Source organism: Castor canadensis, chromosome 1 (genome assembly GCF_047511655.1).
Source record: "Castor canadensis chromosome 1, mCasCan1.hap1v2, whole genome shotgun sequence".
Lineage (NCBI taxonomy): Eukaryota > Metazoa > Chordata > Mammalia > Rodentia > Castoridae > Castor > Castor canadensis.
The window spans coordinates 168,848,537-168,872,803 of record NC_133386.1 but is presented as its reverse complement, the minus strand read 5'-3'; the positions used below and the strand labels follow the sequence as shown (position 1 = coordinate 168,872,803).

The following is a 24,267-nucleotide window of genomic DNA, read 5'->3' as shown; positions in this document are numbered from 1 at the left end:
CTCAGATATGATAAAATATGGCATTTCTTTAGTAAATGCGCTAAATTCTCTGAGCATGTTTTTTTTTTAAAGCACTGCATCAATATATATATATAACAAAATTCCACGGCAGTATGTTGTACCTAAATGTTATGATGTGAACAACTTACCTAGATATAACCTATGTGTGCATCTGGTTACTCTTCAGTATTTTTCCATTTTTTTAGTGAACAAAAATAACACAAAATTAAAAATTGGTCCATAAAATTAACAATCATCAGTGGTGCAGTTTTAAAATCTTATGAAGCAGATATCTATGCCAGAAACTGGATCCTAAGGCAACAGTGCCAGAACATGCTACATAATAGACCCTCAGTATCCATGGGTGTATGGTTCCAAGGACATCTCTGTTAAGGAAAAACCATGCGTGCTCAGGATGCATAGAGTTCAATAATATACTGTGGATGGTTGGCACATTTTCCCTATAAATCCCTGCCCAGCTTCTGCTAAAGACATGATGCCTTTCAACAAATCTAAAATTTTCACCTTTATCGCTTAAATTATACTCATCAATGTTTACCTTGCTTTTTGGGTACCATTTACTTTTGGGGAGCCATATTTTCACAAAACTAAGGGTAGGGAAAAACTCAGCACATCACAATGATCTCAATAAAAGTGAGCATGGGGCGGGACTGACTGAGAGCTTCTCTGCATCAACCTACCTGCATATGTGAGAATTAAAAATTTTTGTTAATGAAAAATTTTTTAATTTATCGTATTTTACTGCACTTTAGTCAAAACTGCATGCAATAAATCTGCAAATAAGGTGAGCTTTCTGAATTTCTGAAAAAACCCATTATATGATAATTCTGTGTCTGATTTCAACACTATCATTCACAATTCAAGTGAAAATGATGGTTTGTGGAAAAAAGAAGCAATTCTCCTACCTTTGCTAATACTCAGAAATTTATATATAAGAGTTGTATTCAATGCTATATTTGGAATTGCTAAAATGTCTGAGGTTTGCCAACATTGTCTACTCTGGTTTCTGTGACTCATTGATCTTATCAAAGGTGATCACTGATGTAACTCTATGCCATTTGTTAAATGTCTTTCTAATCAAGCAAAAAATTTAATTGATGTTTTGATAAAAATGTCCATTTTAACATAATGCTAAGACTGAAGTTCATTAATGTTCAATTGTTACAGCTAGATCAGGACTTTTCCTCAGACTTTTGAAAATTCTGATTCTTTGATTTCTAAGCTTGAGCATCAAGAGATTCAATGTATGATATTATATCCTTTGTTCTTAAAAGACAGAATATCAAACTTTTTATTCTTCTCTCCAATGCAGTACTTACATTTCTACTGTCAGGAGCAAGAGTCAGGAAGAAAAGTATACAGTAAAAATACAATAAAAAGTAGAATTTATAATTTCTATACAGAAGACAAAACAAGTTAAGATATTAGCATGAATAAAGAAAATGGCACTACTTTGTACAAAACCCATAGATTTTCTATTTTGAAAAAAACCCTAGTGACACCAAATTGCAATAAACTTCCAATGCCAAAATATACTCTAGTATTGAAATCTATTTTATAGCAGAAACAGCTTTCCTTATCCATAAGATGCTGTAAATATATGTCTCCCATTCTCAATTCATGCCTTTCTATGTTTACTGCTGCTTTATTTTGTGTTCTCTGTTTTGGCAGATGCACAAGCAAAATCTGATTCCAATAGTTTGACCCTTCTCACTTTTTATGTTCTCTAGGGCATAATAAAACCCAAGATAACCCTTAGCAGTTAATGAAGCTTAACCTCACACCCTCTTAATAACCAATGCATTACACCAACTATGGGCATCATACTCCTCTCTAAGCTGTTTTACAATTCAGCAGAAGTACTACTGAGCTATTATATAGCAACATAATAATCCATGCAGCATGAGAAATCCTTCTTAAAAATAAAATCTTTTGATCCTTGCAGGTTTGGATAACTGCATAATTAATACTATTTAAGCATTATCCATGTATCAGTAAGTGTATTACACTGTATCAGTAACTATGTTACTTTGTTGATTTTTTTGGGTTTTGGCAACTTTTATTTTCAGAAACATGGAAAAGAGAAAAAACTCCAAAGAACATTAATTACCATAATTTGAATAGACAAGTATACCAGACACGTAAGTGTGCATTATCTTCATTTAAAATATTAAAAAAGTGTGAAGCCCTGAGTTCCAACCACAGTCCCACCCTAAAAAATTAAAATATTAAAAATATGAGAGATGAGTTTAATTGTTAAATGCATTCAGAAAAATGTCATACAATTGCATGAAGTCATAAATTCATTAAGTATAGTTGATGTACTTAAAACGTTTTGAAAACCCAGATTTTAAAATTAGGAATTAGCAAATTAATATTTCCATGTATGTTTCAAACTAATTTCAATACTGATCAGAATACATCATAGTACAATTAATTTTCTTCTCAAATATAAAGGTGGAGAATTGCTGCTGTTACAAAAAGGATAAAAAACATTTTCACAATTGGTCTACAAATATTGGTTTGATAAAACTACCAAATTAAGCAGTTGACAAAAATCATGCTCCTTATTTGGTAACTATACCAGTTACATGAAACTGAAATGGAAAATGAAAGCAATGGGATATGAATAGAGATTTCAATATTTTTCCAAGGATCCCTAATGCATTTCTCATTGACATGTAAATTGAGAATGTTTTGAGAAGACTGGATAATTTTTGTTTCACTTTTCTTCATTAAGAGGAAAAGAGGAGGATAATATGAAGAACAGGAAATCAAAGTCTACACTAAGTATTCAGAAATGAAGGGGAAAAATAAACTAAGCAAGAAAAAACACCATATTCAAACACAAATCATAATCCAATCATTTAAAAGTATTACATTCTAAACCATCACATTTCAAAAAGTACCAATCACAGAAGGATCTCAAAGCAATTAAGACACAGAATTGATCTTTGAGTTCTACCCTAACTAGTGAAGTTGGGAAATAAGACATAAGCACATTTAAATTTCTTATCTAGGCTTTAGCAGTATGTCTGCTAATACCATAAATAGCACTCCAAGTCTTGACCAATGTAGCCATATTCCTTTAATATTGGCATTCTGATACTAGCTTCCATATTTTCTCACACACATGTAAAAATGAAAATGTCAAGCATTTAAGAACAAATATTCATGAAGCCATATTAATTTTATCAATTTTCCTATATTAATTTTATATATAAAATGTAAAATCCATATTACATAGTACTTCAAAATGTCCTTTTCAAAACAGTAAAGAGAAAGCTTATAAAAAATTACATTCTTTTAATTAAAGAGAAGACAAAGATGAATAATTAGTATTAATATTTCTAACCATAAACATCAGAGGAGTTTATGTTTATCAGGTTCCTTTACAAAGTAAAGTTCATCTATTAAAATGTCAGTGTTTCATCTGGCTCTGGGTTTAGTGCACACAAAACAATTCATACTCAGAGGGATAGAGTAATACTCCATAAGTAAATCTATGATTAAGGTAATGAGAGCTACTAATTAGGTAACTACTATTGTTAAAAACACCTGAACTTCTATGTATAGTATGTACATAGTGTACATAGGTGTATATGTGTATATATACATACAGATGTGTTTACATAAACAACATGGTTTTTCTAATAGGAAAAATCTTAATTAAGATACATTTTATGGAATGTTTAAGAAGTGCACTGACTTTTCCTCTTGATCACTGGTATTTGCAAGTTTAGTTAATGAATCCAGGTGCAGTAATTCCCTTTGTAAATGTTTACTGTATAGTAACCTGATTTTAAGAAAACAAGACATATGATAATCCATAATAAATGAACATGTCATACAATATTTAGAATTGTTAGGTTTGCAAAAGGTTCAGTATTGTGCTTCTATCGAGTGTGAATTACAATAATTTCTAAATACCTGATATACCTAAAACATTTCCAAATATAATTATTTTAGAATAACTGATTGACTGATTGATTTAGTGGTACTGGGGTTTGAACTCACGGCCTGACACTTGCATAGGCAGGTACTCTACCACTTGAGCCACTCCACCAGCCTAAATATAATTATTTTAAAAGAAGTTTAAGATGTAACAATAGACTTTATTAGAGGTCAAAGAATTTTTGAAATATTGGAAAAGAAATATTCGACTGTTTAAAAGATATGTACTATAAAGGAATCATCAATTAGTAACAGAGTGAGGTAGTATATTTAAGTCCTGCTCAATTAAATTCTTAGCTCAGAAACACAACAAGGGCATGGCTTTATTTGAATGAAGTCATTTTCTATTATGTTTCCAGAATAAGCCCACACTATAGAAAATTTTATAAGCAAACAACTTAGGACACTAGAGGCACCAAACAGGATAGTATATGACTTATTTTTATTACATTTGAAATTTATTTTCTGTGACCCATCTGATTCTCCTTTTGCTCTCTGATCACTGAGGACAGGAATGGGTAAAAGCATAAATAGCTTTCTTTAATTCTACAGCAGCCTGTATGGTATAACGTGTTTTTGGTTTTGGTGCTGGGGATTGAACTCGCTCTTGCACATGCTAAGCACATGCTAAGCACGTGCTCCACCACTGAGTTAAAGTGCAGCCCCTGCTGTAATTGTTTTAAGTAGTAAAGGTTAAAACATCATCTCTTTGCTTCATATGTATTCTCTACTTCTAATTTAAGTCTTCACTTTAACACTATTTACCCTGCTTTTGATCTACTACAGATTTTTGGACACACCGTTAAACTGTAGAATATTATATAAACTATAAGTACATTTTGAAGGCCTCTAATTCATTCATGCCATACTTTGAAAAGATGGATGTGGTAAACTAAGGCCACTTTTTGTCAGTTTCTCATTAACAAGACTTAAAATTTCAAGAAAGAAACACTGGAGACTGAATGAATCCTTAGCTGAGAGAGCGCCTTACTTCGTTTGGGTTACACATAGTAAAGTTATCCTTTTGTACAGCCTGTATATGTAATCTATGACCCTAGATGGTGTGCTATTTTCTCCTTTCAGGGCATCTAGTACTGTTTCATTAAATGGGATGATAGGTTTCTTTGGGGAGTTGCCAGAATAATTATTTTTCCTAATGACTGTAGTTTCCAGAATTTGAAGTAATTTAGTCCTATCTAAAGGACTGAATATCTTTTTCTTTTGAAAAAACAAAAAGATTCAGAAAAAAAAGAACTCTGTCATATTCCTAACTCTGACTTTGCATGACTTCTTCACAATAATAATAGAAGGCTGCAGAACAGTTCCAAGATTTTAACATTTCTTTCAAGCATAACAATAACTAAGAACTCAGAACCATTTTATGGGTTAAAAAATGAAAAAAAAATTGAAAGTAAATACAAGGCTACAAATGAGCGCTTTAAGATTTAGAAAGGGAAACCCCAGGTATTTTCATTTTTAATTCGGAACTCTGGAATAAGGTAGCTGGGGTGAGTGTTATCCCCACTCTCCCCAAATAAAATGGTAAGGGACTTACTCAAGGTCTTGCAGGTGATTAAGAAGTAGCACATAAATTAAAATCTAAGCTCAGATAAGAAATACATTTCATCTTCTTCATGATAAATAGCCTATCACAAGGCAACTTTTCTACATGAAAATCCTTTCTTTTGTTGATCAAGGCACAAATTACATCAAATGTGGGTTCAGGGTTTACAGCAAGCAATGGTTCTCACTAGCTAGTGACAGAGATGGAGAGAGTGGGTTTATTCTCTTTTATATTTTAATTTTTATCTTACCCTTCATGTCTGTACTGGAAAATCAGGCACAAGACATCTTTAAAAGCTTGCTACAAATGTAGGTCACTGGAAGCAGTACAGAGCTTTCACATGTTTTTTCTTAGCCTTTTTAGAAAGCCAAAGAACCTCTTACTGTGGCTGCCAGGGGAGAACTTAGAATTTTAAATAAGCTCTCACAGTAGCTAGCAGGGGTGGGGGGTGGGGGTGGGGTGGAACAGTGAAGCCCTGGGGTCAAACAGCAAAATTCGGCTCAACTAGCACTTCAGAGTAGTAAGCACTGAAAAGTGTATAGTTAGCCTAATAATTTTCTCAGCTAATAAAATGGTGACCAAGAAATGAAGGAAACACTTTGATTAGAGCTCTGTCTTCAAAGGGCTATGCATATTTGTATTTACATTACAGACAAAAGATATACAGTGTTAAGATAGTTATAAGGAAATAAAATATATATTATGAAGTCTAAAAATAAAATGCATGGGAAACTATCATTTATAAAGTATTAATCATGTATAAGATTTGCAAAGTAGACTAACAAAAGGGTCAGAAAATAATTTTTAACCATTATAATATGTACTGAATCATTATAAGATTATAATACTGGAGATGAGTAAAATAAAAATGTTCAATAGTAACCTTGGCCAATGAAGTGTTAGTTCTTTAACTTCATTCTTATAATATCCCATTTCCTAGAAAAACTGGGAAAACAGGCTGGATCTGAGATACCTTTGTATTCTTTTCATTCAGAAATACCAGATTGTACCACAACATAGTATGAGCAGAGGACTAACCACTAACTGCATTCCATCTTTTAATTGTTGTTCTGTGATCGATCAGTTAATAATAGATGTATGACAAATATGCACTTTTAAATCTTAATACCAAATTGACAGAGGAAAAGAAAATTTTATAATAGTAATTCAAAATTTACATTGTTTAGCAGATAGTACCATTTCATCTAATTCTAAATCAACTAATATCTTTGATTTCAGTAGAAAGTAAAGAATCAAATAGAGATATATCGTATCTAACCAAATGAGTTCAACAGTTGGTAAGAGTCTGGTATTTCAGAACCTAAAGTAGTGTTTTCCAATATTAGGACACTGTAATTTTTGCTTGTGAATTTTGATATTCATGAAAAAAAATTGTAAAGATGTTGATCCAACTCTTCACATTTTATTGTAATACTTATTAGTAAATATCCTGTTGCTATGCTAATTCATCAAATTACATGGCTAATTTTTTTGTTGAAGAGAAGACATAAGCAATAATAAGAAAGACATAGCGTTTTTTCTACTTTGAGATAAAGATAGCTATACAGAGAAATTCCTATCATTGCTTTCATGCACATGTGTATTACAACCGGCATGGGCTCATCTGTACCAGACCTCTTCACTACTTCCAGGTCATCTTCCCATTGTGCCCTCTGCCAGTTCAAGATTACTTTATTTGCTCCTCTACAGTGGGCACATCAACAATTTTCAAGTTTTAGGTTTCCTTCCCTTTCCTCCTGTGTGCAGTCTCCCTTATAATGTGACCCATTTCTAATACTGTTACTGCATTTGTTTTAGGTCTATAATCTGCATAGAAAGGAGAACATACAATTTTGGCCTTCCAAGTTTGGCTAACTTCACTTCAGATGATGTTCTCAATTCACAGTACTTGTGAATGACAAATTTTGTTCTTTGTGGCTGAGTAAAATTCCATGGTGTATAAATACCACATTGTCTTAATCCATTTGTAGGTAGTAGGGCATCTTGGTGTTCCCATAACTTGGCTACTGTGAATATAGTGCTGCAATAAACATGGGTGTGCAGGTGCATTTGGAATAACCTGAGTCACATTCCTTTGGGTATATCCCTAGGAGTGGTATTGCTGGATCATATGGCAGATCCATGTTTAGTTTTTTAAGAAGCCTCCACATTGTTTTCCAAAGTCATTGTACTAGTTTATATTCCCAAGAGCAGTGTATAAGGGTTCCTTTTTCCCTGCATCCTTGCCAACATTTATTGTTGGTGGCATTTTTGATGATAGCTATTTTAACAGGCGTGAGGTGGAATCCTAGTGTGATTTTGATTTGCATTTCTTTTATGACCAGGGATGGTGAGAATTTTTTTCATATGTTTTTTGGCCATTTAGATTTCTTCCTTAGAAAAAGCTCTGTTTACTTCAGTGCCCACTTATTTATTGGTTCATTGAATTGGGGGGAATTTAGTTTTTTGAGCTCCCTGTATATTCTGGTTATCAATCCTTTGTCTGCTGTATAGCCAGGGAATATTTTCTCCCACTCTGTAGGTGGTCTCTTCAATTTAGAGACCATTTCTTTTGTTGTGCAGAAGCTTTTTAATTTCACATAGTCCCATTTGTCCATCCTTCTTCTTAGTTGCTGGGCTGCTGGAGTTCTACTGAGGAAGTCTTTCCCAATCCCTATTGCTTCCAGAGTATTCCCTGCTCTTTCCTGTACTAATTTCAGAGTTTCAGGCTGATATTAAGGTCTTTAATCCACTTTGAGTTGATACTTGTACAGGGTGGTAGGCATGGATCTAGTTTCAGTTTTCTGCAGGCAGATAACCACTTTATCCAGCAACATAAGTTGAAAAGGCTGTCTGTTCTCCATCATATGTTTTTGGTGTATATGGCTAATTTTAAATGAGCTGTTACTTATTCAGTGACTTACAGGTTATTATAAAATTACTATTCACTTTAAATTATGAAAGATTTTTACATATTAAATATGAGGAGTCCCACCTTAATTTTAGATTTAGCTATGAAGTTATATGTCATGTTAAACATATTATATGCTGTAAGACTTTAGTAAACATATCAAGGTAGCTATAACACTCCTGTTGGAAGCCATGTATTATCCTGATTACATACTTAAGGAGATAACATTTATTCTTATTTAAAACATCCTAGCTTCCTACTTTGTTTTAATTGCTGATGATGAAGAGGGCATGTTGCATAGAAAAGATATCTAAAAAAATTAATACAAGTGAAGAATTCACCTTTTGTTCTAAATTATTAGATAATCCACATATCCTTAAAAGTATGAAAAGGATATAAATTTTTTTCAAGTTCTAAAGAATTATTTTTGTGTGTTTGTGTGTATACAATTTTTTATTTCATGAAAAAAATCAGTCTTAAAAATAAACATTTAAGTATTTTAACACAAAAATGGAATTTTTACTATTTTAGAAAACAATCCATAGGAAGCTTTCTTAGAGAATATTCATCATTACATTAGAGATGATCAAGAAAATTCATTTAAATAAAAAGTTAACTGAAAAATACTTATCATGTATATTCTTAACAGCTTTAACAACATCATGTACATTGTTCTATAGGATTTTCTAAGGGATATAATTTTTCAAAGTTACTCTTAATGCTGACTTCTGTAAGGAGTTTTGACTACAATAGGTATGAACATATTTTCAAAGGATGATGGATAAATTGCTGGGTGGTTATATAACATATCTTAGGCAGCTGATGGGGTTTTTTATTCTTTACTTGTCTTTTAGTTATATACAGCTTTAAGATAATTACGGTCTATAAGATTGTCTCTTCTCTTTTCTTATACCAGAAATATTTGCCTTGGTTATAGGTTCTAGAAATCCCCAGTGATATCATAAAATTAAAATTAAGCAATTACAGCATTATTTTTTCCTGTACTTTATCTCTAAACACTATTAACTCCTTGGTTTTGGTACTTCATTGTTGAACTCTTTGATAAAAATGAAGTTTTAAGTACATCTACTATAGTATTGGAAATACTGAAATCTAGTGACTATTACATAGAAAAATCGACTTATCTATATTAGCATGCAACATCATATTTTACACTCTTTTCAGACAGATGCTAGAAATGTCCTTGCACTGGTATTATGAGTAAAATGAATACTTTAAATTTTTATTAGTCATATTTTTCTAATCCATTATAAACATGTTTAAATACCAACTGAACTACATTAAATATGCATATGTTAAAACAATTCATTTGTATTTTTTTTAGGAAAACAAGATGAGTATATTGTTCTTTTAATATAAGAAATATAACATAAGAAGTATGAAACAACATGAGTTAGAATTTCAGAAACATTACTGAGTGAAGGAGACTATACAAAATTAAGTAGCTATATTTTCAGAGAAGATCACACAGTCAAGTTAATGGTTATTTAATATTTAACATCACTGACTATATTATTGATAACTATTCATTTGCCATGTAAACCAAACATGCTATTTAAATAAAAACAACTCACTCAAGGTTGGTAATTTAGCTCAGGGGAAGAGTGCTTGCATAAAAAGTGCCCTGAGTTTGGTTCTCAGAATTTGCAAAAGAAAAGCAAAAAGATCAACATGCCAATACAAAACAAAACCAAAACCAAAAACAAACAAAGGAAAAACACCTTGTTCTAGGTTAATTACAAAGTGAAGAATAAAATAAAATTTCAAAATGTAGTACCAAACTGCAATGTTAAATAAAGCAACTTCAGCACTAATGGTCACTAGGTTTCCATGGTAGCAATTCTAACATCCTTGATAATACACTGCAAATGCACAGATAAAGCATAACATATGTGATGTCATTAGAATACATTCCTAAATTTAAAAACACCTACGGTAGTAGAATGGTGGTTGTCGGGAGTTACAGAGTTGGAGAAATGAGGAGGTGGTTAAAAGGTAGAAAAGTTTTAGCTATGAGTAAGTGCTGGGGAATCTAAAGTACAGCACAGTGACTACAGTTCAAAATACCATGCTGCATATTTAAAGTTGACTGAAAGACTAGATCTAACGTGCTTGCACCACACCAAAACTAGTAACTATGTGAGGCAACAAACTTGTTAATTAACTTGCTTATGGTAATCATTTACTATGTATAAATATTGAAAAATACTGTATATCTTAAATATATACAATTCTGTCAATTTTCTCTCAATAAAGCTGTGTGATAGGGCACCAGAGAATAATGAACAACTTTAAAACAAATAGAAAATAAGTTATGCTAGTTAAGGGCAAGGAATCCTTTCAGACATTTAAAAATTATACTAGAGGAGGATCCAAGATGGGGACTAGTGGGAGGAAGCAGCTAGCCTTTGTTCCTTAAAGTAAAAATCTGGTTGAGATGCTGAAGACACACCTGGGAGGAAAAACCACCAAGAAGAGGCAAAATTCCGACACCCAGCCTGCATATAGTTTCCCCACACCAAAAGATACAGAGAAACCAGCAGGGCTCCTGCTCTGCCAGGCACCAGCTCCTGACCTGCTTGGCAGATGCAGACCATCAGGTGAGCAAAAAAGCAGCACACAGTACCCCACAACCACCCCTGGGATAAAGCAGCATAGCCCTCTGGACAGACAGATCCCCGCTCTGCAAAAACAAAAGCAAAAAACCCTGAATAATAAATTATCAACTGAAAAAAAGCCACATAGCAAAACGGGGGAGGTGCCTTGAGCCCCAGAGAAAGGGGGAGGGGCACTTCCCCACGCAAACTGTAAATAAAGTAGCCTTGTGGATAAACAGGTGTGCCGACCCCCCGCCCACCCCAAGTGAGCTTAGAGTGGAGAAGACTTGCAAAAGTGCCTGATAGGTGACACGCTCCACCGGAGAGTGGGGGATGGGCAGCTCCCCACATGAACTGTAAATGAACAAGCCTGGTGGTGAAGGTGGGTTTAGCAGCTCCCTGCCCCCCAGAGTTTGGGGAGGGGAAGGCTGCCAGCAGTGGCCGGAGAGTTGGGGATGGGCTCTTCCCCACACAGACTCAAAATAAATAAGCCGCTGGAGAAGGCATGATTGGCAGCCCCAACCAGAGAGCTTGGAGAGGGAAAGGCTTGCAACAGTGGCTGAAGGGTGGCACACTCTGCTGGAGATTGGGGGAGGGGCTATTCCCCATGTGAACTGTAAATAAACAAGCCTGCAACAGTATATAGGCTGGCAGGACTTTACACAGGAGAAAAGACAAGGGATAGGCATCCAGGACAACGCTAAATAAATAAAGTCAGCTGGATTAGGTGAGTGTGATGGCTCAAACCCAGCGAACTGCAATAAATAGAGCCTGCAGCAGCAGCTGGCTGACAGTAGGTGGCAGGTGAGCCACAGCCTCAAATAGAGCTGTCTTCAGATCTAGTAACTAGCTGCTACTTGTTGATTAAACACCAACACCAGGACAACTACTAAGACGGAAATGGTGTGGTTTCTGGACCTGAAACTTCTATTCCTTTATAGCCCTATATATCCTGCTTTTTTTTTTTTTTTTTTTTTTTGGTCTCTCTTTTTTCCTCTGATGAGGTGACAGAAATAATGCTCAAACACCAACACCAGGACTAGATGCTGAAGGAGCAACACAAGAATTATTAAGACAGAAACCTCTTTGCATTTGAACCTGGGAATTTTTTTTCTCCTCTTTTCGTTCTCTGTCTCTCTAATGCCTGTTTAGCCCTCTGTTGATCAGTATTCTTTTTCTCACTATATATCTCTTTGGCTCGGTATTCTCCTTTTCTCTTTTCTCCCGACATTCTTTGCTTTTTTCCTCCTCTTACTCTTTCACTCTAGATATCATAATTTTTACTAATACAAGCTAGACAATACTAAATTGCACACAGTACAGGAACAGTAACAGCAGCAAGTAGAATGATGGGAAGATGCAAAAAAGATAGAAACCATTCTCCCTCTAATAATAAATTACTATAGGAACCAGAGGGAAATCAAGAAAGCAGATGCTCAGATCCAGACTCCAACAAAAGAAATATAAACTATGCCCAAGAACCCAATGAGTCCTACAAGAACAACCTGAAAGAAGAAATCCTGCAAGTAATCAACGAGAATTTTATAGTAATGATACTGGAAATGGTCAACCAAAATGTAAAGGACACACTCAAGAAATTTCAAGACAACAAAAATAGAGAATTTGAGAAAGCACAAGAACAAATAAAAGAAACTATAGAAGCACTGTGTGAACAACAAAGTGATAGAAAGAACACGATAAACAGAGAGGTAAATGAACTCAGGATGAAAATAGACAAAATTAAAGGGGAAGTGACTCAGGATATGGAAAACCTCAGAAGAAAAGAACAAAATGGCAATGTAAAACAAAATAGAAGGCAACTCCAGCAGACTAGAACAAGCAGAAGACAGAATCTCAGAACTCCAAGATGAAATGGCAATTACAGGAAAAACTGAAGAACTACTAGTTAAGACAACTCAAGACCTGTGAAAGGAACATACAAGAATTCAACGACTCCATCAAAAGACCAAACCTGAGAATCAGGGGCATTGAAGAAGAAGAGGTGCAAACAAAAGGAATTTGTAACATATTCAACAAAATAATAACAGAAAATTTCCCAAATTTAGAGAAAATTATGCCCATCCAGGTAGGAAGCCTCCAGGACACCAAACAGACTTGACCAAACCAGAACTAGCCTACGACATATTATCATTAAAAAAAAAAGCACAGAGTATACAGAAAGAATATTGAAGACTGTAAGAGAAAAAAAACCAAATAACTTACAAAGGTAAACCCATCAAAATCACAGTAGATTTCTCAATGGAAACATTAAAAGCAAGAAGAACATGGGGTAAAGTCTTCCGGGAACTGAATGAAAATAACTTCAACCCTAGGATACTCTACCCAGCGAAACTATCATTCAAAATAGATGGAGCAATGAAAGTCTTCCATGGTAAGCAGAAACTAAAACGATATATGAACACCAAGCCACCACTACAAAAGATCCTGCAAGGGATTCTGAACACAGAAAGTGAAAGCCAACATAACCATGAAAGGACAGGCAGTACCAAACCACAGGAGAAGAAAAGGCAAGAAAGTAGAGAGTAACAGCAACTTAGCTACATACACTGAAACCCTTGAACAGCTAAGGCAACTAAATGACAGGAATCACCACATACCTATCAATACTAACACTCAATGTTAACGGACTTAATTCCCCCATCAAAAGGCACCATTTGACAAACTGGATTATAAAGGAAGATCAAACAATTTGATGCTTACAGGAGACCCATCTCATCGATAGAAATAAGCACAGGCTTAGGATGAAAGGCTGAAAGAAGATTTAGCAAGCCAGTTGGCCCCCCCAAAACAGGCAGGAGTAGCAATACTTATCTTGGACAAAGTAGAGTCCAAACTTACATTGATCAAATGAGATAAAGAAGGACACTGTATACTAATAAAAGGAGAAATAAACCAAAAGGAAATAATAATTATCAACCTATATGTACCCAACATCAACGCACCAGATTTCATCAAACATATCCTGAAGGACCTAAAAGCATATATTAACTCCAACACGGTGGTCGTGGGAGACTTTAACACCCCATTATCATCAAAAGATAGGTCATCCAAACAAAAAAATCAATAAAGAAATCCTAGATCTAAAACATACCATAGAGCAAATGGACCTAGTTCATGTCTACAGAACATTGCATCCAACTACTACACAATAAACATTTTTCTCAGCAACGCACAGAACCTTCTCAAAAATTAAACATATCCTAGGGCACAAAGCAAGACTCAGCAAATATAAGAAAATGGAAACTGAACAGCACATTGCTCCCTAAGCAATGGGTCATTGATGATATAAAAGAGGAAATTAAAAGGTTCCTGGAAGTTAATGAAAATGAAAACACAACCTACCAGAACCTATGGGACACAGCAAAGGCAGTCCTGAGAGGAAAGTTTATAGCCATGAGTGCATATATTAAAAAGACTGAAAGATTTCAAACCAATGACCTAATAATACATCTCAAACTCCTAGGAAAACAAGAACAAGCAAATCCCAAAACAAAGAGATGGAGAGAAATAATAAAAATAAGAGCGGAAATTAATGGAATAGAAATTAAAAAAAAAATACAAGAATTAATGAAACAAAAAGTTGGTTCCTTGAAAAAATAAACAAGATCATCAGACCCCTAGCAAAGCTGACTAAAATGAGGATAGAAAAAACCCAACAGTAAAATTAGGAATGCAAAAGGGGAGATAACAACAAACACCATGGAAGTCCCAGATATCATCAGAGACTATTTCAAGAACCTATATTCTAATAAATTTGAAAATCTTGAAGAAATGGACAGATATCTAGACAAATATGATCATCCCAAACTCAAACAAGAAGACATTAATCACCTGAATATATCTAAAACACAAAATGAAACTGAAGCAGCAATAAAGAGTCTCCCAAAAAAGAAAAGTCCAGGACCTGATAAATACTCTGCTGAATTCTATCAGACATTTAAAGAAGCACTAATACCAACCCTTCTATAACTGTTCCATGAAATAGAAAGGGAAGGAAATTTCCCAACACATTTTATGAAGCTACTATTACACTTATCCCAAAACCAGGCAAACACACCTCCAAAAAGGAGAACTATAGGCCAATCTCGCTAATGAACATTGATGCAAAAATACTCAATAAATAATGACAAGCCAAATTCAACAACACATCAAAAAGATCATTCACCACATCCAAGTAGGCTTCATCCCAGGAATGCAGGGGTGGTTTAACATATACAAATCAATAAATGTTATACAGCTCATGAACAGAAGCAAAGACAAAAACCACTTGATCATCTCAATACACTCAGAAAAAGTGTTTGATAAGATCCAACACCACTTCATGATAAAAGCTCTAAGAAAACTGGAATAGAAGAAAAGTACCTCAACATTATAAAAGCTATACATGACAAACCTACCTTCAACATTATACTTAATGGTGAAAAACTGAAAACATTCCCTCTAAAACAGGAATGAGACAAGGATGCCCACTATCTCCACTCCTATTCAACATAGTACTGGAATTCCTGGTCAGAGAAATTAGGCAAGAAGAAGGAATAAAAGGAATACAAATAGGTAAAAAAACTGTCAAAATATCCCTATTTGCAGACGATATGATCCTATACTTTAAAGACACAAAAAACTCTACCCAAAAACTCCTAGACACCATCAACAACTATAGCAACGAAGCAGGATATAACATCAACATAGAAAAATCATTAGCATTTCTATACACTAATAATTAACAAACTGAGAAAGAATATATGAAAACAATTCCATTTACAATAGCCTTAAAAAAAATCAAATACCTAGGAGGAAACTTAACAAAGGATGTGAATGACCTCTACAAGGAAAAGTATAAACCCCTGAAGAAAGAGATTGAGGAAGACTATAGAAGATGGAAAGATCTCCCATGCTCATGGATTGGTAGAATCAACATAGTAAAAATGGCAGTACTCCCAAAAGCAATCTACATGTTTAATGCAATTCCCATCAAAATTCCAATGACACTCATCAAGGAGACTGAAGAATCTACACTAAAATTCATTTGGAAACACAAGAGACAACAAATAGCCAAGGCAATACTCAGCAAATAGAGCAATGCTGGAGGTATCACAATACCCGACTTCGAACTATATTACAAAGCAATAGCAATAAAAACAGCATGGCACTAGCACAAAAACAGACAGTGGAACAGAACAAAGCACCTGGATATGAATCCACACAACTATACCCAACTTATCTTTGACAAAGGCGCTAAAAAATATACAATGGAGAAAAGACAGCCCCTTCAACAAAAATTGTTGGGAAAAGTGGTTAGCAGTCTGCAAAAAACTGAAACTAGACCCATGTTTATCACCTGTACTAGTACTAACTCAAAATGGATCAAGGACCTTAATAACAGACACCAAACTCTAAAGTTGGCACAGGAAAGAGTAGGAAATACTTTGGAACTAATAGCTATAGGCAAGGACTTCCTCAATGGAACCCCAGCAGCTCAGCAACTAAGAGATAGCATAGATAAATGGGACTTCATAAAACTAAAAGCTTCTGCTCAACAAAATACTCTCTAAACTGAGGAGACCATCCACAGAATGGGAGAAAATATCTTTTAGGTACACATCAGACACAGGACTGATAACCAGTATATACAAGGAACTCAAAAAACTAAACTCTCCCAAAATTAATGAACCAATAAAGAAATGGGCAAGTGAACTAAACAGAACTTTCTCAAAAGAAGAAATGCAAATGGCCAAAAAACACATGAAAAAATGCTCACCATCTCTAGCAATAAAGGAAATGCAAATTAAAACCACACTAAGATTCCACCTCACCCCTGTTAGAATAGCCATCATCAGCAACACCACTAACAACAGGTGTTGGCGAGGATTCAGGGAAAAAGGAACCCTCTTACACTGCTGGTGGGAATGTAAACTAGTACAACCACTCTGGAAAAAAATTTGGAGACATCTTAAAAACCTAAACATAGATCTACCATTTGATCCAGCAATACCACTCTTGGGGATATACCCAAAAGAATGTGACACAGGTTACTCCAGAGGCACCTGCACACCCATGCTTATTGCACCACTATTCACAATAGCCAAGTTATAGAAACAGCCAAGATGCCCCACTACTGACGAATGCATTAAGAAAATGTGGTATTTATACACAATGGAATTTTATGCAGCCATGAAGAAAAATGAAATGAAATCATTCGCAAATAAATGGATGGAAAACTGGATAACATCATTCTAAGTGAGGTTAGCCTGGCCCAAAAGACCAAAAATCGTATGTTTTCCCTCATATACGGACATTAGATCAAGGAGGGGATTGGAATTTGATCACACAATAAAGCAAGAGCACACAAGAGAGATATGAGGATAGGTAAGACACCCAAAAAACTACATAGCATTTGTTGCCCTCAATGCAGAGACACTAATGCAGAAACTTTAAAGCAGCAGAGGCCAATAGGAGAATGGGATTAGGAACTAGACAAAAGGTTAGTTCAAGAAAAATCAGTTTAGAAAGTAACACTTATGTACAGGAAAGCAATGAGTTGAATCTCACAGTACAGCTACCCTTATCTGAAACAGCAAAAATTCTCGATTCTACTTATTAGTATTTATAATCTCTCTTCAACAAAACTAGAGGTAAGGGCAGAACAGTTTCTTCTGAGAGGTGGGGGTGGAAAGAGAGGGAGGGGAGGATGGGAGGGGATGGGGCAGAGGGAGGGGTGGGGGAGAGATGACCCAGACGTTGTATACTCATATGAATAAAAGAAATTAAAGAAATTTAATTTAGAAAAATGGAACCAATAGTGTTTATGTATTTATGTGTTGTGTACACACCTTTATATGTAAGTTAAGAGTTTTATTCTAAGGAACTAGCTCAACACAGTTACAGAGGATGACAAGTTGCAAGACCCGCAGGATGAATTGGCAGGCTGGAGACATAGGAATCAATGGTATACCTCCAATTCAAATCTGAAGGTCTATGGACCAGGACAACTAAGTGTAGTTCCATTTTGAAGACTGGGAGACCCAGGAAAAGCTTTTCCAGTTAAAGTCTGAGGCAGGTGCCCAAATTCGAAACCAGTTAGGCAGGAAAATTTTTCTCTTACTCAGAGAGGATTAGCCCTTTTTATTTTATTCAGGTCTTCAACTGATTGGATACAGCCCAATCACAATCACAACAGGGAGAGCAATCATTTTTACTCAGTTTATCAAATTAAATGTTAATCTCATCCAAAACCACTCTTACAGGTACACTCAGAATAACCAAATATCTGGGTACCATGTTACCCAGTTAACCATAATAAAGATTTTCTAATTTTATTATTTCCTTGTGTTTTTTATATACATTAAGTATTCATTTGTCCATATCACTGTAATAGACAATAGAATCATATAAGTGAATTAAACCATAAAGGTTCTGCCCTCATGAGGAGTAAGACAATACACAAATATGCAAGTATACCAGTTGATGATCAGACTGTGGGAAAACAAGGCAGGAAAGAGGACTAGAGACCTGGGGAGTTGGACTAGGGAGTTGCAACATTAGGTTAAGTACTGCTGAGAGCAGCATTTGAATAAAATCTTATAGAAGCAAAAGAGTTCCTGGCAAATACAACAGCACATTCAGTGGCCCTGGTTTTGAAGCATGCCTAGCAGGCAAGAAAGTAAATGTAAGCAAAATAAAGTTATAGGAATATGCTAAGTAGAGGCCAGACACATAAAGGGAGATGAAAGCATCATAGTTAAGGCCTTTAAGACCATTATAAAAACTTGATTCTTGGCCTCTGAATAGTTTTGAGTAGATAAGTGAGATGATCTGATGTCCATTTGAAGAGTATCTAAATGCTCTAGTGAGAAGAGATTACAGACTGAAGAGGCTAGAGACTATAGAGAAGCAAAGATAGATGTAGGGAGGCCGGCAATAAATAATTTCAGTTCAAAGCGGTTGTAATTATGTTTAAAATAGACACACTTGGACTTCATGAGAAACTGGATGAAAGGATTAGGAGATAAAGCAGATCAGGAGTTTGGTTTTGAGCATGTTAAATTTGAGATCTTAAATAGACACAAATAACATATAGAACAGGCAGTTAAATGTATTATGCACACAGATTACAGCAGGCAGTTGGAATTCAGGTTAATCTATGCAGTCATATAAATTTAAAAGTCATCAGTATATAAACAGTCTTGACATCTTGGAACAGAATGTGATGAGCAAGATAATTTTGACAGAAAAGAGAAGAGTTCTAAGACCTACGTCTTGGGACACCTAAGAGTTTGGAAAGCTAAGCAAGAACTAACAAAGAAGAATGAGAAAAAGTGGTCAGTGAGTAGAAGAACATCAAGAAAGGACTTGGAAACCAAGGGATAAAGCATAGCCAGGGGAAGAAGTGATCAATGATACCGAGTGCTGCTGATAAGCCAAGTTAGACGAGGCCTGAGAAACAACCATTTTAATTAGTCTTCTAAATTAAACAAAATTTTATCCACATCAAAATTGCTAGGGAAACTAATGTAAAGGGAAAAATCTGTGTTAAGAGTTTCCCCCCACAATTAGAAATCTGTCTGCTTCTAGTCGGCTATCACATACTTTGAAGACTTTCACAAGGTCGGTTGTTATTCTTCTTTTATAAAAGAGAAAATAACAAATAAAAAAAGTTGCTAAAGTTGTTAAAAAGCAGAAGAAATGAGAATTGGATAATATGTATTTATTAACTCTAAAATTTGATTTTTTTGAAATAGCTTAATTAAGGTATAAATGATATACAAAAAACCATCCACATATAAAGTGTATAATTTGGTAATATTTTACTTAGGTGTATACCTTTGAAACCATTAACACAATCAAGACAGTGACTATCTGTATACCCCTCCAAATTTTACCTTTTTCCTTGTACCATCCCTTCTCACCATTAGCTTTGCAAAATGGAGGGGGGTAGGCTGATATATTTATTCACATGATCATTTTCAGGGCTCCTGATCCCTTTGTTTAGGACCAGATACCCATTTGTTACTATTCTGCTTCATGTGAAAAGTTTTCTTTAACATTTCTTTTTCTTTTTTCTGGTACCGAGGTTTAAAATCAGGGCCTGTAACTTGAGCCACTCCCCCAGACCTTTTTTGTTGTGATGGCTATTTTCCAGGTAGGGTCTTGCAAACATTTGCCTGGGCTGGCTTCAAGCCACAATGCTCCTGATCTCTACCTCCTGAGCAGCTAGGATTATAGGCATGAGCTACAATGCATGGCTTTCTTTCACATTTCTGATAGTGAGGCCTGGGGGTGATAAAGTCTTCCAGATTTTAACAGCTGAAAAAAAAAATCTTTATTTTGCTTTCAAGTAAAAACAAGCCCTTTTATTGTGAAATAAACTTTGCTATTATTTTTTGATGACACTTTTGCTGGGTATAGAATTCTGAATTGATAGTGGATTGAAAATTTTTGTTAAGACTCCTCCATTGTTTTCTGGCTTGCATTACAGACTAGAAGTCTGCTGTCATTCTTATCTTCAGTCCTGTGTATATAACATGCTTTTTAACTCAAGCCACTATCAAGATTTCCTTTTAAGTATTTCCTTTAAGTAATTATGACTGGACTTCATGTTGCCTTATTTAGGACTCTTATACTTGGTGTTTGTCAAGGACCTTAGAAATGAGGATAAATAATTTTCATTATTTTTGGAAATTTCACTGAATTTTCTTTAAAAAAGCTTTTTTTGTCCTAGTCCTTCCACTTTAAGGATGACAATCATGGATTAAGGCATTTCAAATTAGTCACAGTTCACTGATATAATAATCCTTTTTGTCTGTTCTTTCCTTCAATTTGGATAATTTCAAATGCTGTATATTTAAGTACACTAATCTTTTGCTCCTCATTGTCTAATTTATCTGTACCTTTAAGTGTATTTTTCATTAGATACTTTAACTTTAATCTATAGAACTTCAATTAATGCTTTCGTCTTCCATGTCTCCATTTAACTTGCTAAATCTTTCTTTGACTTTACTGAATATTCAGAATACAGTTAAACAAAAGCTTATATTCTTACCTACTGATTGAATCTATCATCTGTGGCTTTTCTTTTTTATTATAACTGTTTATTACCCTCATAAATTGTATTTTCTTCATTTTTTATATGCCTACTAAGTTTTAATTTGGTTTAGACAGTTTATTTTTAATCTGTTGGGTGCTACATATTTTTGTACTTCTATTAATATTTTTTTTGGATCACTTCTTCATTATTTGCACATAGTGTTTGTAGGGGATGATAGATTATGACATTTTTACATATGATGTTTACAATATATCTTAATCCATCAAGTATTGTTACTAATATTTTTGAGCTTTCTTTCATTAGGCTAAAAATGATACAAAATTTTAAAAAGATAGAAGCTTGAAATAGGTCTTGTCAGAGGAAAATCAATTGAATAATGGTTTCTCCTTTAGATTTTATGGCAGTATTATTACAGAAAAATGTCTGACCTCTATGAAAGAATCATTTTAGTTCTGACCTCAGTATTCTAGTAACTTTTATCTTTGGTGGTAGAAGTTTGTTTTTTTTTTGTTGTGATAGTTGCTGCAAATTAGGATTTATTATGTTACAAATTCCTTATAAATGATGTTATGTTTTGAATCTCAGTGTCCCCAAAAGGCCCATGTGTTAAAGGCTTGGTTACCAACCTATGGCAACTATTTGGAGGTGTAGAACCATTAGGAGACGGGGTGTAGTAAAAAGAAGGTATGTGATGGTCTGTGCCCTTGAAAGAGATATTGGAACTCTGGACCCTCCCCCTTTTCTCTCTGCTTCCCAGCTAGAGTAAACAGATCTTCTCTGCTATACACTCCCACCATTAGTACTATGCCACCCCAGGCCTAACGCAATGGGACCAGTGACCATGGACTGATAGCCTCTGAAACCAGGAGTCAAAGTCAACCTTTGTTATCTTAAAGGTGATTGTGTCAGACATAGTGTCCACAGCAACAGAATGCTAACACAAATGCCTTACACATATGCCATCATATAGACTATGTACTGAAGTAAGACTTCAGATTTGAATTCTATTTTAAGTAATGGCATAAATTGGGGTTCTATTATGGACAAATGAATTAAGAACTCTTAATTAGAACTGTAAGTTAGAACTGTTCTCTATGAAGTAAAAAGTAGACTTGCCTTAAAAAAAGATAAAGTGCATCAATTACATTTTATCCTTACTGCTTATTCTTGGAAAAGAATCACTTCTGGCATTTTCAGAGCAAAATAGTATTAATAGTAAGTATTTCTAATTCCTGTATCTTTTTTCTAATTTATATCTTTGGCATATTTATAATATATTAGACATTCTAAAATTACTTTTTTTAACCTAACTTTTTTTAGAGTTCTCATGAATATACATAATATATTCAATATATCAATAGGCATAGTGATATAACAATATTTGTATATATGAACATCTGAATTTTCTTAGAGGCATTTAGAATAAAACTTAAAGCTTTCATTAAAAAGGCAAAATATTGTGGTACCTGGGAACCAGTTTGTTCTTCCTTAAGCTAAGGAAAAACATAAATAGTAAACTGTCTTATCAGAAAACATGATGATTATAAAGATACCCTTTTGCTTTTCATTCCATTATTTGTTTACCATATGGTAGTGATTTCTTCCACTTTTAGTAGTTTCAAGATGAAAATTAAAATTTCAACTTTCTTTAAAGGAATTCCTCAAAGTAATAATTAATTCATACTGTGTGAGGCATAAAGAAAAAAACATAAATTTTGGAAAATCTGCTCAAGCAAAGCAGTGATAGGGATGGAAAAGATTATGTCAAAACAAGAAAATTACAATAACAAGTAAAAAAATTAAAGGATGGTTCTCCTCCTTTTTCAGTAGGTAGTATAATCTGGAATTCTTTGCTATTGAACATGACTTTCATGAATTCTTAGTCCAAGAATTTTATTTAGTGTCAGTTTTAAATTTGTATTAGTATTTCCTCACATCTGATATGAAATTCAAGTTAAATAACTTTCTAAAAACACTAATCTAAAATTAATTCTATGTTCAAGTGAATGTGCTACTTCTCATTGAAATTTAAAAAGAATATGGCCATATTTGGTGATACATATCTCCAGCATAAGGAGGCTAAAACAAGAGCACTGTGTATCTGTGGCCAGTCTGAGTTACACAGTGAGATCAGGTACAAGCCCCTCCCACTCCCCCCACCCCAAAAAAAGTATGGTCCTGTTAATGAATTTAAAAATAGTTTGTAAATAAACATGCATCTTGTTTATATATAGAAACATTTCTATAAAACATACAAAATTTAATATTGAACTAGTATAGTCTATACCCGTAGAATGTCAGCAGGGTCTTCTTTAGCAGAAGCAACCAACAAAGTATGCCCAGTGATAATTCCTTCCGCCAGGAAATACTTGAAGAGCAGAGGTGAGTAAATATTATATTTATCCTCTTCTGTAAAAAAGAAAAAAAAAAATTACACTCAGAATCCTGTGGGAAACAAAGTACTCTTGTAGGATGGGTTAGACAGAGAGACAGTGCACCAAAGCTTCCGGGAAGCAAGTTTATTAAACAAGCCAGCAGTGACTTAGTGGACTCAAGTCTAAAGGCTGAGCTCCCAGAACAAAGAGGGCATTCCTTATATACCATTTAGATCAGGTTACAGAAATGGAGGTACAGTTTATCCCATACATGGTCACATATTATTTCACTGGCCATTTTAACCTCTGGGGCGAGGTGACCCTTCCTTCTCTGGTCTCATTCCAGGTGCTACCTGACATTCCTCAAATCTGTTTTTCTTTGTTTGTTTGTTTCACTGTTGCACTCATTACCTCTCATTATCTCCCTTGCCCCTCCCTGCCTTCTTGGTACACTCTCACATGGTTTTGCAATTTTTCTCCTTAAAATAAGTATGAGGTGAGGTAATCATTCCTGTCTTCCTGTGGCACAGTAAGATAGTCAGTGAGAAGTAGAAACTTTCTGATTCCAAAGATCATTCTCCAACTACTACACCATTCTAAAATGCATAAAATTCAGAGGGTTATGTATGATCAGCATATCAAAAGAAGTGAAGTCTTTTTTCTCTGTAGAGCTTATTTTCTCAAGCACTGTACCTCTAAAACTGCCACTGTAACCCAACACCCAACCTCACACATTTTTTTCAGGTCACAAGAATTAA

The 24,267-nt window shown here is 34.5% G+C and overlaps 1 protein-coding gene across 9 annotated transcripts in view; it reads right to left on the bottom strand.

The window, feature by feature from the left end:
• The window catches only part of Elp4 (elongator acetyltransferase complex subunit 4), a 234,602-nt gene that overhangs the window by 188,565 nt on the left and 21,770 nt on the right, over positions 1–24,267 (bottom strand). For all 9 annotated transcript variants that reach the window (XM_074043579.1, XM_074043616.1, XM_074043588.1 and 6 more), the window contains exon 3: positions 23,422–23,543. In XM_074043579.1, the coding sequence (XP_073899680.1) occupies positions 23,422–23,543 (122 nt within the window). The remainder of the gene's footprint in view (positions 1–23,421; positions 23,544–24,267) is intronic.